The 16,233-nt window shown below is 45.8% G+C and overlaps 1 protein-coding gene across 5 annotated transcripts in view; it reads left to right on the forward strand.

The window, feature by feature from the left end:
• LOC118377180 (tight junction protein ZO-2-like) overlaps positions 1 to 16,233 on the forward strand; it is a 213,018-nt gene that overhangs the window by 161,739 nt on the left and 35,046 nt on the right. For all 5 annotated transcript variants that reach the window (XM_052479301.1, XM_052479303.1, XM_052479304.1 and 2 more), the window contains 4 exons: positions 3,853 to 3,958; positions 10,654 to 10,802; positions 12,231 to 12,294; positions 15,966 to 16,116. In XM_052479301.1, coding sequence (XP_052335261.1) covers positions 3,853 to 3,958; positions 10,654 to 10,802; positions 12,231 to 12,294; positions 15,966 to 16,116 — 470 coding nt within the window. The remainder of the gene's footprint in view (positions 1 to 3,852; positions 3,959 to 10,653; positions 10,803 to 12,230; positions 12,295 to 15,965; positions 16,117 to 16,233) is intronic.

Consider the following 16,233-nt stretch of genomic DNA (forward strand, 5'->3'; position numbering starts at 1 on the left):
GCGGATAGGCCGATTACCAGGAAGTAGTGTGTGGCTGAAGGCCCCTATAGGCTGAAGACAGGAAATGGGAGGGCAGTTGAAGATTTGAACAGAGAAGAACAGGAACACTGTCAGGCTGCCTGTCAACCTGTCTTTCTGTCGGTCTGTCTACCCAGCAGACGGTCTGTTTGTCAGTCTGTTTGTTGGGTTGATTGTCTAGCCGTCTGTCTACCCAGCAGACGGTCTGTTAGTCAGTCTGTTTGTTGGGTTGATTGTCTAGCCGTCTGTCTACCCAGCAGACGGTCTGTTTGTCAGTCTGTTTGTTGGGTTGATTGTCTAGCCGTCTGTCTACCCAGCAGACGGTCTGTTTGTCAGTCTGTTTGTTGAGTTGATTGTCTAGCCGTCTGTCTACCCAGCAGACGGTCTGTTTGTCAGTCTGTTTGTTGGGTTGATTGTCTAGCCGTCTGTCTACCCAGCAGACGGTCTGTTAGTCAGTCTGTTTGTTGGGTTGATTGTCTAGCCGTCTGTCTAGCCAGCCGATGGTCTGTTTGTTGGGTTGATTGTCTAGCCGTCTGTTCTAGCCGTCTGTTCTAGGCCATCAAAGGGAACATAAAACATGATATAGGAATAGAATCTGACTATAAATACTTGAATAAGTTATAGACACATTGCCCTTTATGGTTGTGAGGTCTGGGGTCCGCTCACCAAGCAATAATTCACTAAATGGAAGAGATGCCCACACATTTCACCACAAAGTCCTCACTTACAGAGAGAAGATCCGAGAGAAGAGTCCCTTCAGCCAGCTATTTCTGGGACTGTTCACACACAGAAACACAAACAGACCCCACGGAGCCCCAGGGCAGCAACACAATTAGACCCAACCAAATCATGAGAAAACTAAAAAAGAACTATTTGACACTGGAAAGAATCAACCACAAATTGGAGCAAACTAGAATGCTATTTGGCCCTAAACAGAGAGTACACAGTGACAGAATACCTGACCACTGTGACTGACCCAAACTTAACAAAATCCTTGACTATGTACAGACTCGGTTATCCTAGACTTGCTATTGAGAAAGGCCGCCGTAGGCAGACCTTTCTCTCAAGAGAAAACAGGCTATGTTCACACTGCCCACAAAATGAGGTGGAAACTGAGCTGCACTTCCTAACCTCCTGCTAAATGACCATATTAGAGACACATATTTCCCACAGATCACACAGATCCACAAAGAATTTGAAAACAAATTAAACATGAATGAAGTCCCATATCTGTTAGGCGAAATACCGCAGTGTGCCAACACAGCAGAAAGATTTGTGGCCTGTTGCCATTACAAAAGGGCAACCAATATTTATCTGTCTAGACAAAAGGAGACAAAACCAGACTGCTCTGTCCAGTACAAAACACCAAACACACCAGTTAAACCAACCACAGTGCACAAGCTTTGACATGTTAATTTCATGTTTCCATGTTACAATTCACCCGTCAATAAACCCATTCCCCTCCCTCTTATTTTAATACCACCAGTTATTGTTACGTGAGGCTCTCCTGCTAGAAATACACAACTTTCAGTTGTGAGAGGCACGTCTGTCTGTCGGGATGTCTGTCGGGATGATTGTCGGGTCGGTCTGTCGGTCGGACTTTGTCTGTCTGTCTGTCTGTCTGTCTAGCTAGCCATCTGTGTCTGTTTGTCCGTCCGTCCAGCCTTCCGACTGTCCTGCTGTCTTTCTGTCGTCTGTCTGCCAGGCCTGTCAGACTGTCTTTCTGTCGTCTGTCTGCCAGCCAGTCTGTCTGTCTATCCAGCTGTCTGTCTGTCTGTCTGTCTGTCTGTCTGTCTGTCTGTCTGTCTGTCTGTCTGTCAGGTTGTCTGTTTGTTGGGTTGATTGTCTAGCCGCCTGTCTCGCCGTTGGTCTGTCAGGCTCTCTAGCTGTCTGTCTAGTTTGTATGTTTAGCCGCCCGGCTGTCTGCCTGTCTGTCTGTCCTGTCATCTACTTGTCTGTCTAGCCTCCTTCCTTTCTGTTGGACTGTCTGCCTGTCTGTCTAGCTCTTTTCCTGTCTGTCTAGTTGTCTGCCTGACTGTCTAGCTGTCTGTTTTGTCTGTCTATCCATCTCTGTCAGGCTGTCTGTCTGTCGGGCTGTCTGTCTGTTGGGCTGTCTATCTGTCAGGCTGTTTGTTGGGCTGTCTGTCAGGCTGTCTGTCTGTTGTGCTGACTGTCTGTCAGGCTGCCTGTCGGGGCTGTCTGTCAGGCTGTCTGGCTGCCTGTCTGTTGGGCTGTCTGTCTGTCGGGCTGTCTGTCAATAGTACTTTACAGGAGCTGCTCATGAGGACTGTTAATGCAACCGGATCATGCACTTTCAGATGCAACACCACCATTCACAGTAACACCTTCACCTCTCCCTCCCTCTATCTCTCTCTTTCTCATGTTATCACTCCTTCACTCTCTCGCTCTTATGGTCTCTTTCCCTCCATTCTCCCTCTCGCTCATCTCCCTCCCCATCCGTTCTCTCTCTCTCACACCTCCATCCTCTCTCTTTCTCTCACCCCATTTCTCTCTCTCTCTCTCTCTTTCTCCCTGATGAGGACCAGTCATCACTTTTTCCCCTCCACTGTTCTTCCCTACTGCGTTACAGCTACAGTCTGTCTGAATGATTCTAACTCTAATGTAATGAATAGAGATTTAATGGCCCGTCCCAGGGAAACATCGCCATGGTCACTATCACATTCACTCAAATCACTTTTTAATTGGCCAAAAATGAGATGTGAATAAATATATTTGGTAATGGAGTGAGACTGAATACACTACGACGCTGTAGCTAATGCCAACGCCTTAGATCATAGTCTGGTGCCTTGAGTTTTGACCAGGAAAAACTCTGGGCTAGAGTTTTGGGTTATAACGAAAGGCCTGGAGTTTTTCCTGGTTAGTGTTACGTGGTAAGGAACAACTCAGGGCACTAGATATGATGTATCCATCTACACATGGTCTCTCCCTCTCTATTTATCTCTCTCATTCTTTCTCTCTCTCTCTCTCTCTCTCTCTCTGGCACCTGGCTCCGCTTTTCTGCAGGCACACACATCCTCTTCTCCTCTCCTCATCCTCTCCTCCTCTCCCAAATCTAGGACAGCCACAGTTTGAGAAGGTAAAAACCATGAAAGACAAATGAAAGGCTTCTCATTGGAAAAGAGATCAGAGGGAATTAATCTTAATCTGATCTATCTAGTGGTAGAATGTATAGCCACACTGATCTGGAGACTAACCTCTTCAATTGTTATGAGTCATGGATAGTATCATATTTCATACTAAATACTGTATGTCAGCCATTTTATCATGACTTTGTCAGATCTTCAGAGTTTCTATAGTACAGTATAGTACAGAACTGCATGCAGTGTGAAGTCACTCAGGACATGTTATAGAGAGGCAGAACACAACATTCAGTAACTCCTCCACCTCTATCTGATTCCAACACAGCTAGGGGACTGGTGATGGGCCTTCTTCTTGGGACAACCAATCAGGTTTCCACTGGTGTACAAATTCTTCCTGGTGAAGTGAACACAGTGAATACGATATGTTTATATCTAATCTCTCTGTTTCTCACTCACTCACTCTCTCTCTCTCTCTCTCTCTCTCTCTCTCTCTCTCTCTCTCTCTCTCTCTTTCACCCTCTTTCCCCCTCTCTCTTTCTTTCTCCCTTCTCTCTCTTTCTCCCTCTCTCTCTCGCTCCCCTCTCACTTCCTCCCTCTCTCTCCTCTCTCTCTTTCTCCTCTCTCTCTTTTTCCCTCTCCCTCTCACTCCCCCTCTCTCTCTTCCTCCCTCTCTCTCTCCTCTCTCTCTCTCTTTCTTCCCCCCCCTCTCTCTCTCTCTTTCTCTGTCTCTCAGATATTTCAGAGATGGAGTCCTACCATTCCTACTCTCCCCAGGAGGACAGGAGATCTCGCCACTCTGACCTCTCCTCCCATTCCTCTAATGAGAGAGACTACCCCAGGTAGGATGGAGGGAGGGAGGTATAGTAGTTTTATAATAGATAGAGATGGAGAGAGATCATTTAACCTGTCCGTTGAGGAATAGATATGAGAAGAGGAGAACACAGATACAGTACAGTGTACCTCAGTCAGAAATATTATGAACGTTGTTACTGTACTGTGTAATAAATAATACACTACATTCTTAGTGTGGATGACTGAGTGGAGGGAGTGGATGGATGGATAGATAGATAGATGATGGATGACTGAGTGGAGGGAGTGGATGGATGGATAGATAGATAGATGATGGATGACTGAGTGGAGGGAGTGGATGGATGGATAGATAGATAGATGATGGATGACTGAGTGGAGGGAGTGGATGGATGGATAGATAGATAGATTATGGATGACTGAGTGGAGGGAGTGGATGGATGGATAGATAGATAGATGATGGATGACTGAGTGGAGGGAGTGGATGGATGGATAGATAGATAGATGATGGATGACTGAGTGGAGGGAGTGGATGGATGGATAGATAGATAGATGATGGATGACTGAGTGGAGGGACTGGATGGATATGAGAAGAGGAGAACACAGATACAGTGTACCTCAGTCTGTCACGCCCTGGTCGAAGTATTTTGTGTTTTTCTTCATGTATTTGGTCAGGCCAGGGTGTGACATGGGTTTTTGTATGTGGTGTGTAGCTTAGTGGGATTGTAGCTTAGTGGGGTGTTCTAGGAGAGTCTATGGCTGTCTGAAGTGGTTCTCAATCAGAGGCAGGTGTTTATCGTTGTCTCTGATTGGGAACCATATTTAGGCAGCCATATTCTTTGGTTGTATTGTGGGTGATTGTCCTGAGTGTCTTGATGGCCTTGTTCGATGTTAGTTGACACAAGTATAGGCTGTTTTCGTTTATTTGTTTTTGTAGTATTTGTGTTTAGTCGTGTTTACGTTTGTTTTCAATAAACATGGATCGCAATCGACACGCTGCAGTTTGGTCCGACTCTCCTTCACCATATGAAAACTGTGACACAGTCAGAAATATTATGAAAGTTGTTACTGTACTGTGTAATAAATAATACACTACATTCTTAGTGTGGGTGACTGAGTGGAGGGAGTGGATGGATGGATAGATAGATAGATGATGGATGACTGAGTGGAGGGAGTGGATGGATGGATAGATAGATAGATGATGGATGACTGAGTGGAGGGAGTGGATGGATGGATAGATAGATAGATGATGGATGACTGAGTGGAGGGAGTGGATGGATGGATAGATAGATAGATGATGGATGACTGAGTGGATGGATGGATGGAAATATGTGAGATTAGTTACAGGAGGTGAGCTACAATATAGGACATGTAGAGGTATTGTTCCAGTATTGTTCCAGTATACTGTTGGTCAGGTGTAAGGTGTTATGCTGGTGAATGAGGACCCAAAAGCGACTTGGCGAAAACAGAGTCTTTATTCCAGTAAAGGATATAAGCAATACTCCTGGACAATCAGAGCAGAAAACAAAACATAAAAAACTTAAATCCACTCGTAGTGACGAGGACAGACTGGAGACTCGACCATTAACTGTAGGTTGCCTCGGGAAGGCACCGACCGTAGCAGACTCAGACACCTGCTCAAACGCAGCATCTGAAGGAGACAAGATACGATAGGGCGAGACAAAGACACAGCACAGCGAACTTCATACAAGGATCCGACAGGACAGAAACGGAAAACAAGGGGAGAAATAGGGACTCTAATCAGAGGACAAGATAGGGAACAGGTGTGAAAAGACTAAATGAGTGAGTAGGAGAATGGGGAACAGCTGGGAGCAGGAACGGAACGATAGAGAGAGGAGAGAGAGGGAAGGAGAGAGAAAAAGGGAACAAACCTAATAAGACCAGCAGGGGAAACGAACAGAAGGGAAAGCATAATGACAAGACAATATAAGACAAAACATGACAGTACCCCCACTCACCGAGCGCCTCCTGGCGCACTCGAGGAGGAACACTGGCGGCCACGGAGGAAATCATAGATCACAAACGGTCCAGCACGCCCCGAGAAAGAACCCAACTCCTCTCCTCAGGCCCGTAACGGAAGACGAAGAAGAGGGAATCTAGGGCTACTACTCTAAAAAAAAAAAAAAAAATGAGACACGGGTAGAGAACTGTAAGCTTTAGAGCAAACAGGACCAAACAGGCCAGGAGAGTAACAACTAGGGACAGACTGAGACACAGCAAGGCTAAGACCAGGAACAGGAGAGAGGCGGTGGCTGTGGACAGACTGAGACACAGCAAGTGCAGGAGCAGGACCAGGAGAGATGCGGTGGCAGGGAACAGACTGAGACACAGCAAGGGCAGGAAAGATGCGGTGGCTGGGGACAGACTGAGACCCAGCAAGACCAGGAGCAGAAGCAGAAAAAAATTACCAGACTTATTCTGCGCGCAGTCCGAACAAGCAGCCACGAAACGGCGCGTGTCACGCTCCTGAGTAGGCCACCAGAACCGCTGGCGAATAGAAGCAAGCGTACCCCGAACGCCGGGGTGGCCAGCTAACTTGGCAGAGTGCGCCCACTGAAGAACAGCCAGACGAGTAGAGACAGGAACGAAAAGAAGGTTACTAGGACAAGCGCGTGGCGACGGAGTGTGGGTGAGTGCTTGCTTAACCTGTCTCTCAATTCCACAGACAGTCAACCCGACAACACGCCCATCAGGAAGAATCCCCTCGGGATCGGTAGAAGCCACAGAAGAACTAAAGGGACGGGATAAAGCATGAGGCTTGGTGTTCTTAGTACCCGGGCAATAAGAAATAACGAACTCGAAACGAGCGAAAAACAACGCCCAACGAGCATGACGCGCATTCAGTCGTTTGGCAGAACGGATGTACTCAAGGTTCCTTTGGTCAGTCCAAACAACAAAAGGAACGGTCGCCCCCTCCAACCACTGTCGCCATTCGCCTAGGGCTAAACGGATGGCGAGCAGTTCGCGGTTAGCCACATCATAGTTACGTTCCGACGGCGACAGGCGATGAGAAAAATACGTGCAAGGGTGGACCCCATCGTCAGTCTCGGAGCGCTGGGACAGAATGGCTCCCACGCCCACCCCCGACGCGTCAACCTCGACAATGAACTGTTTAGTGACGTCAGGTGCAACAAGGATAGGAGCGGATGCAAAACGCTTCTTGAGGAGATCAGAACAACAATCATACGACCGGTGAGGAGGAAGGGAGTTGGTTCTGGACCGACTGAAGACCGTGCGCAGATCATGATTTTCCTCCGGCACTCCTGTCAAATCACCAGGTTCCTCCTGTGAAGAGGGAGCAGAAGAAACAGGAGGGATAGCAGACATTAAACACTTCACATGACAAGAAACATTCCAGGAAAGGATAGAATTACTAGACCAATCAAAAGAAGGATTATGACTCACTAGCCAGGGATGACCCAAAACAACAGGTGTAAAAGGTGAACAAAAAATCAAAAAGAAATGGTCTCACTATGGTTACCAGATACTGTGAGGGTTAAAGGTAGTGTTTCACATAATATACTGGGGAGAGGACTACCATCCAAGGCGAACATGACCGTGGGCTCCCTAACTGTCTGAGAGGAATGTCATGTTCCCGAGCCCAGGCTTCGTCCATAAAACAGCCTTCCGCCCCAGAGTCTATTAATGCACTGCAGGAAGCTGCCGATCCGGTCCAGCGTAGATGGACCGGCAAGGTAGTACAGGTACTTGACGGAGAGGACAGTCTAGTAGCGCTTATCAGTCGCCCTCCGCTTACTGATGAGCTCTGGCCTTTAACTGGACATGAAATGACAAAATGACCAGCGGAACCGCAATAGAGACAGAGGCGGTTGGTGATTCTCCGTTCCCTCTCCTTAGTCGAAATGCGAATACCCCCCAGCTGCATGGGCTCAACACCTGAGTCAGTGGGGAAAGATGGTAGTGTCGGAGAGAGAGGGGACACAGTTAACGCGAGCTCTCTTCTATGAACTCGGTGACGAAGATCTACCCGTCGTTCAATGCGAATAGCGAGTTCAATCAAAGAATCCACGCTGGATGGAACCTCCCGAGAGAGAATCTCATCCTTAACCTTAGCGTGGAGTCCCTCCAGAAAACGAGCGAGCAACGCCTGCTCGTTCCAGTTACTGGAGGCAGCAAGAGTGCGAAACTCTATAGAGTAATCCGTTATGGATCGATTACCTTGACATAGGGAAGACAGGGACCAGGAAGCTTCTTTCCCAAAAACAGAACGATCAAAAACCCTTATCATCTCCTCTTTAAAGTTCAGATAATCGTTAGTACACTCAGCGCTTGCCTCCCAGATAGCTGTGCCCCACTGCCGAGCCCGACCAGTAAGGAGTGATATGACGTAGGCAATCCGAGCTCTCTCTCTTGAGTATGTGTTGGGCTGGAGAGAGAACACAATATCACACTGGGTGAGAAAGGAGCGGCACTCAGTGGGCTGCCCAGAGTAACATGGTGGGTTATTAACCCTAGGTTCCGGAGACTCGGAAGTAGCTGGTGGCACGAGACGAAGACTCTGATACTGTCCTGAGAGGTCGGAGACCTGAGCGGCCAGGGTCTCAACGGCATGCCGAGCAGCAGACAATTCCTGCTCGTGTCTGCCAAGCATCGCTCCCTGGAACTCGAGAGTAGAGTAGAGAGAATCCATAGTCGCTGGGTCCATTCTTGGTCGGATCCTTCTGTTATGCTGGTGAATGAGGACCCAAAAGCGACTTGGCGAAAACAGAGTCTTTATTCCAGTAAAGGATATAAGCAATACTCCTGGACAATCAGAGCAGAAAACAAAACATAAAAACTTAAATCCACTCGTAGTGACGAGGACAGACTGGAGACTCGACCATTAACTGTAGGTTGCCTCGGGAAGGCACCGACCGTAGCAGACTCAGACACCTGCTCAAACGCAGCATCTGAAGGAGACAAGATACGATAGGGCGAGACAAAGACACAGCACAGCGAACTTCATACAAGGATCCGACAGGACAGAAACGGAAAACAAGGGGAGAAATAGGGACTCTAATCAGAGGACAAGATAGGGAACAGGTGTGAAAAGACTAAATGAGTGAGTAGGAGAATGGGGAACAGCTGGGAGCAGGAACGGAACGATAGAGAGAGGAGAGAGAGGGAAGGAGAGAGAAAAAAGGGAACGAACCTAATAAGACCAGCAGGGGGAAACGAACAGAAGGGAAAGCATAATGACAAGACAATATAAGACAAAACATGACATAAGGTATTGTTCCAGTAATGTTCCAGTATACTGTTGGTCAGGTGTAAGGTATTGTTCCAGTATTGTTCCAGTATACTGTTGGTCAGGTAAAGGTACTGTTCCAGTATTGTTCCAGTATAGGACAGGTAGAGGTATTGTTCCAGTATTGTTACAGTATTGTTACAGTATACTGGTAGAGGTATTGTTCCAGTATACTGTTGGTCAGTTAAAGGTACTGTTCCAGTATTGTTCCAGTATACTGTTGGTCAGGTGTAAGGTATTGTTCCAGTATTGTTACAGTATACTGGTAGAGGTATTGTTCCAGTATTGTTCCAGTATTGTTCCAGTATTGTTCCAGTATACTGGTAGAGGTATTGTTCCAGTATTGTTCCAGTATACTGGTAGAGGTATTGTTCCAGTATTGTTCCAGTATAGGACAGGTCGAGGTATTGTTCCAGTATTGTTCCAGTATAGGTCAGGTAGAGGTATTGTTCCAGTATACTGTTGGTCAGTTAAAGGTACTGTTCCAGTATTGTTCCAGTATACTGTTGGTCAGGTGTAAGGTATTGTTCCAGTATTGTTCCAGTATACTGGTAGAGGTATTGTTCCAGTATTGTTACAGTATACTGGTAGAGGTATTGTTCCAGTATTGTTCCAGTATTGTTCCAGTATTGTTCCAGTATACTGGTAGAGGTATTGTTCCAGTATTGTTCCAGTATTGTTCCAGTATTGTTCCAGTATACTGGTAGAGGTATTGTTCCAGTATACTGTTGGTCAGTTAAAGGTACTGTTCCAGTATTGTTCCAGTATACTGTTGGTCAGGTGTAAGGTATTGTTCCAGTATTGTTCCAGTATACTGGTAGAGGTATTGTTCCAGTATTGTTACAGTATACTGGTAGAGGTATTGTTCCAGTATTGTTCCAGTATTGTTCCAGTATTGTTCCAGTATACTGGTAGAGGTATTGTTCCAGTATTGTTCCAGTATTGTTCCAGTATTGTTCCAGTATACTGGTAGAGGTATTGTTCCAGTATTGTTCCAGTATTGTTCCAGTATTGTTACAGTATACTGGTAGAGGTATTGTTCCAGTATTGTTCCAGTATACTGGTAGAGGTATTGTTCCAGTATTGTTCCAGTATTGTTCCAGTATAGGACAGGTAGAGGTATTGTTCCAGTATAGGACAGGTAGAGGTATTGTTCCAGTATAGGACAGGTAGAGGTATTGTTCCAGTATAGGACAGGTAGAGGTATTGTTCCAGTATAGGACAGGTAGAGGTATTGTTCCAGTATTGTTCCAGTATAGGACAGGTAGAGGTATTGTTCCAGTATTGTTCCAGTATAGGACAGGTAGAGGTATTGTTCCAGTATACTGGTAGAGGTATTGTTCCAGTATTGTTCCAGTATAGGACAGGTAGAGGTATTGTTCCAGTATAGGACAGGTAGAGGTATTGTTCCAGTATTGTTCCTGTGTCCAACCTGTCCAGTGTGTCCTTCCCACCCAGACCTCTAACCAGCCTGGAAGACTCTCCAAGGGTAGCCAAGATGTCTGCCATGGCCTCACCTTTCAGGGTTCCCCCGCTACAGGACCCCTCCGCCCCGGGCCCTGCCACCCTGGAATCAGAGGGTCCGCCACGCCTCGACGAACCACCAGGTACCCACAATGCATATTTTACCCACATTGCAATGCATCAAGAACAACTGGCCTCAAATCCTACCTAGGCCCTGTTTAAATGTAATCTTATAACATTAGTACCCAGATTTTTAGACTACTGCTTTTCAACCTGACATGGGGCGGCAGGGTAGCCTAGTGGTTAGAGCATTGGACTAGTAACCCGGAAGGTTGCAAGTTCAAATCCCCGAGCTGACAAGGTACAAATCTGTCGTTCTGCCCCTGAGCAGGCAGTTAACCCACTGTTCCTAGGCCGTCATTGAAAATAAGAATTTGTTCTTAACCTGTTACGTCGACCCTCTACTTTTTCGAACATTCTGTTAAAAATCGCGCAACATTTCAGCGCCCTGCTACTCAGGCCAGGAATATAGTATATGCATATGATTAGTATGTGTGGATAGAACACACTCAGACGGTTATAAAACTGGTTAAATCACGGCTGTGAATGTAACAGAACGTGCGTTTCATCGAAAAGTGCAGGAAAATCTGATTACTGAAAATGGAAATAAATATCCTTACGCTACTTCCAGGAATTGTTCAAAGTGAACCGAATTAAATGAGGCCGAGGTTGCAGTGCCTACAGCTTCCACACGATGTCTAGAGTCTTGTCATTTGATTCGGCTTTGATTCTTCTTTTTTCGAGACGGACACCTATAGAATTTACATTGCCTCCTGATGAATTTTATCGCTTATTAACGTGTACTAATACCTAAAGTTGCATTACAAAAGTATTTCGAAGTGTTTTGTGAAAGTTTATCGTCGACTTTTTGAATTTTAAAAAATGACGTTACGTTATGAAACGCTATTTTTTTCCGTTTATCACACATTCTTCATAGATCGATATCTAGGCTATATATGGACCGATTTAATCGAAAAAAAGACCCAATAGTGATTATGGGACATCTAGGAGTGCCAACAAAGAAGATGGTCAAAGGTAATGAATGTTTTATATTTTATTGTGCGGTTTGTGTAGCGCCGAATATGCTAATTATTTTGTTTACGTCCCCTGCGGGTCTTTTGGGGTGTTACATGCTATCAGATAATAGCTTCTCATGCTTTCGCCGAAAAGCATTTTAAAAATCTGACTTGTTGCCTGGATTCACAACGAGTGTATCTTTAATTCAATACCCTGCATGTGTATTTTAATGAACGTTTGAGTTTTAACTAATACTATTAGCATTTAGCATAGCGCATTTGCATTTCCAGAGCTCTAGATGGGACGCCTGCGTGCCAGGTAGGAGCAAGAGGTTTTTAACTGACTTGCCTAGTTAAATAAAGGTAAAATAAAAAAATAAAAATAAATAAATTGTCCTTCAGTGGATGAGTATGTAGCCAACGAGTCATTGATGAGAACTCACGCATCACTATTTGTTTCAATGTGTTAATGCATATGTGTTTGTTGTTTTCCAGCGTCAGCAAAGACCACTCCTAAGATTCTGCTACGCCCCAGCCCAGAGGAGGAAGAGCTCTACGGGTGAGTAAGACCACAGCCCAGACTTATACTGCTTTATAAGAAACCCTGACCTGACTGTTTAGTAAAGGTTACATATGGAAGAGGAAGAGGGGCTGGAGAAAGAAAGGAGTGATAGTGTTCCTCTAGTCTTTTAATTTGACTGAACCTTTATTTAACTAGGCAAGTCAGTTAACATCTTTGTCGTCAATCTTTGTTTAAATAAATACAAATTCTTAAGACCGTCATGGTACCAATATTTGCTTCAGATCAGATGTAAACTCAGCAAAAAAAAAACGTCCCTTTTTCAGGACCCTGTCTTTAAAAGATAATTCGTAAAAATCTGAATAACTTCACAGGTCTTCCTTGAAAAGGGTTTAAACACTGTTTCCCATGCAATTAATGAACATGCACCTGTGGAACGGTCGTTAAGACACTAACAGCTTACAGACGGTAGGCAATTAAGGTCACAGTTAAGAAAACTGAGGGCACTAAAGAGGCTTTTCTACTGATTCTGAAAAACACCAAAAGAAAGATGCCCAGGGTCCCTGCTCATCTGCGTGAACGTGCCTTAGGCATGCTGCAAGGAGACATGAGGACTGCAGATGTGGCTAGGGTAATAAATTGCAATGTCCGTACTGTGAGATGACTAAGACAGCGCTACAGGGAGACAGGATGGACAGCTGATTGTCCTGGCAGTGGCAGAGCACGTGTAACAACACCTGCACAGGATCGGAACATCCGAACATCACACCTGCGGGACAGGTACAGGATGGCAACAACAACTGCCAGAGTTACACCAGGAACGCACAATCCATCCATCAGTGCTCAGACTGTCCGCAATAGGCTGAGAGAGGCTGAACTGAAGGCTTGTAGGCCTGTTGTAAGGCAGGTCCTCGGAAAATAAAAGAGAGCCGCACACTCTAGGAGCTCAGATGCAAAAATGTAATACCAACGTTTCGACAGCCAAGCTGTCTTCATCAGGGTATAATCACAAACACTGCGGGATGACTCGTTTATATAGTGTCAAAAGACACAGGTGTCTGTAATCATGGCCAGGAGTGGCCTAATATCATTGGTTAATAATCAAATATTAAAATGTCATACAAAGAACAGCATACAAACAACAAATGTATAGCATACGATCATAGATTCATTTGACTACACAAGCTTACAAACAATTACAATGGCAAAGTCAAAATAATCGCAAGAATGGCTTCAGATCAAAGTCTACGTTGAGACCGAAGGGCGCAAGGGTCTTTAAATTAAAGATCCAGGCAGCCTCTCGTTTTTACAATAAATTATCAAGGTCACCCCCTCTCCTAGGGAGGGTGACATGTTCAATGCCAATTTAACGCAGAGACTAAATCGAGTGGCCTGCCTCCAAGAAGTGGGCCGCAACTGGATAAGTAAAGTTTTTACACCTAATGGTGCTACGATGCTCTGAGATACGTAAGGCAGGTCCTCACCAGACATCACTGGCAACAACGTCGCCTATGGGCACAAATCCACAGTCGCTGCGTTACACCGAGGCGTTACACCGAGGCGTTACACCGAGGCGTTACACCGAGGCGTTACACCGAGGCGTTACACCGAGGCCTGTACTCTGGAGCGGGATCGATTTGGAGGTGGAGGGTCCGTCATGGTCTGGGGCGGTGTGTCACCGCATCATCGGACTGAGCTTGTTGTCATTGCAGGCAGTCTCAACGCTGTGCGTTACAGGGAAGACATCCTCCTCCCTCATGTGGTATCCTTCCTGCAGGCTCATCCTGACATGACCCTCCAGCATGACAATGCCAGGCCTGTACATACTGCTCACGCTGGCGTGATTTTGGAGGTGGAGTGTTCTGTCATGGTCTGGGGCAGGATCTCAATCCCATTCATGTCTGGGAGCTTGTTGTCATTGCAGGCAATCTCAACGCATTCCTCCCAGAAATATCCGGGAACTTGCAGGTACCTTGGTGGAAGAGTGGGGTAACATCCCACAGCAAGAACTGCCAAATCTGGTGCAGTCCATGAGGAGGAGATGCACTGCAGTACTTAATTGCAGCTGGTGGCCACATCAGATTTTGACTGTTACTTTAGATTTTGACCCCCCCCCCCCTTTGTTCAGGGAGACATTATTCAATTTCTGTTAGTCACATGTCTGTGGAACTTGTTCAGTTTATGTCTCAGTTGTTGAATCTTATGTTCATACAAATATTTACACACGTTAAGTTTGCTGAAAATAAACACAGTTGACAGTGAGAGGACGTTTCTTTTTATGCTGAGTTTATGTCCTTAAACAGATTATTTAAAAACCATGCACAGAAGAAGTTATAATGATAGTTCTGTTGCTCATGGCAGCCTGCTGTACACCAGTCGGCCTTCAACTTGAATTACTCAATGAGTTTTATTTATTATTTAATAACTAGGCAAGCCAGTTAAGAACAAATTATTATTTCCAATGACGGCCTACCAAAAGGCCTCCTGCGGGGACGGGGCCTGGGTTCAAATAAAAGATGTTGGACAAAACACACATCACGACAAGAGAGACAACACAACACTACATATAGAGAAACCTAAGACAGCAACACAACATGGCAGCACAGCATGGCAGAAGCACATGACAACACAGCATGACAACAACACATGACATCACAGCATGGTAGCAACACCACATGACAACACAGCATGGTAGCAACACATGACAACAACACATGACATCACAGCATGGTAGCAACACATGACAACACAGCATGGTAGCAACACATGACAACACAGCATGACAACAACACATGACATCACAGCATGGTAGCTACACATGACAACACAGCATGGTAGCAACACATGACAACACAGCATGGTAGCAACACCACATGACAACACAGCATGGTAGCAACACATGACAACACAGCATGGTAGCTACACATGACAACACAGCATGGTAGCATGGTAGCACATGACAACACAGCATGGTAGCAACACATGACAACACAGCATGGTAGCAACACCACATGACAACACAGCATGGTAGCAACACATGACAACACAGCATGGTAGCTACACATGACATCACAGCATGGTAGCTACACATGACAACACAGCATGGCAGCAACACATGACAACACAGCATGGTAGCAACACCACATGACAACACAGCAACACATGACAACACAGCAACACATGACAACACAGCAACACATGACAACACAGCATGGTAGCAACACATGACAACACAGCATGGTAGCAACACATGACAACACAGCCTGGTAGCAACATGACAACACAACATGACATGAACACAGCATGGCAGCAACACATGACAACACAGCATGGTAGCAACAACACATGACAACACAGCATGGTAGCAACACATGACAACAACACATGACAACACAGCATGGTAGCAACACATGACAACACAGCATGGTAGCAACACCACATGGCTGCAGCACAACATGGTAGCAGCACAGAACATGATACAAACATTATTGGGCACAGACAACAGCACAAAGCGCAAGAAGGTAAAGAGAACAATACATCAAGTAAAGCAGCCACAACTGTCAGTAAGAGTGTCCATGATTAAGACTTTGAATGAAGAGACAGAGATAAAAACTGTCCAGTTTGAGTGTTTGTTGCAGTGTGTTTATGTGTGAATCTCACCTACTGAGTTGATCCTGCAGGAACCACTTGTAATCTTGCCATCCATTCAGGGCTAACACGGTGATGGTGAGTTTCCAGAAGGGGGACAGTGTGGGTCTGAGGCTGGCGGGGGGCAACGATGTGGGCATCTTCATCGCTGGCATCCAGGAGGGCAGTCCTGCCGAGGAGGAGGGCCTACGCACTGGAGACCAGATCATTAAGGTAACGACCTTTGACCTTTGGCACTGTGAACGACCTTGACCGTCTGAATTCAACACAAAACTTGTAAAACCAAAAGCAAAGCAAACATCTGTGAAAGTGAACACAAACTTTCTGAAA

The sequence above is a fragment of the Oncorhynchus keta genome, chromosome 25, assembly GCF_023373465.1.
Source record: "Oncorhynchus keta strain PuntledgeMale-10-30-2019 chromosome 25, Oket_V2, whole genome shotgun sequence".
Lineage (NCBI taxonomy): Eukaryota > Metazoa > Chordata > Actinopteri > Salmoniformes > Salmonidae > Oncorhynchus > Oncorhynchus keta.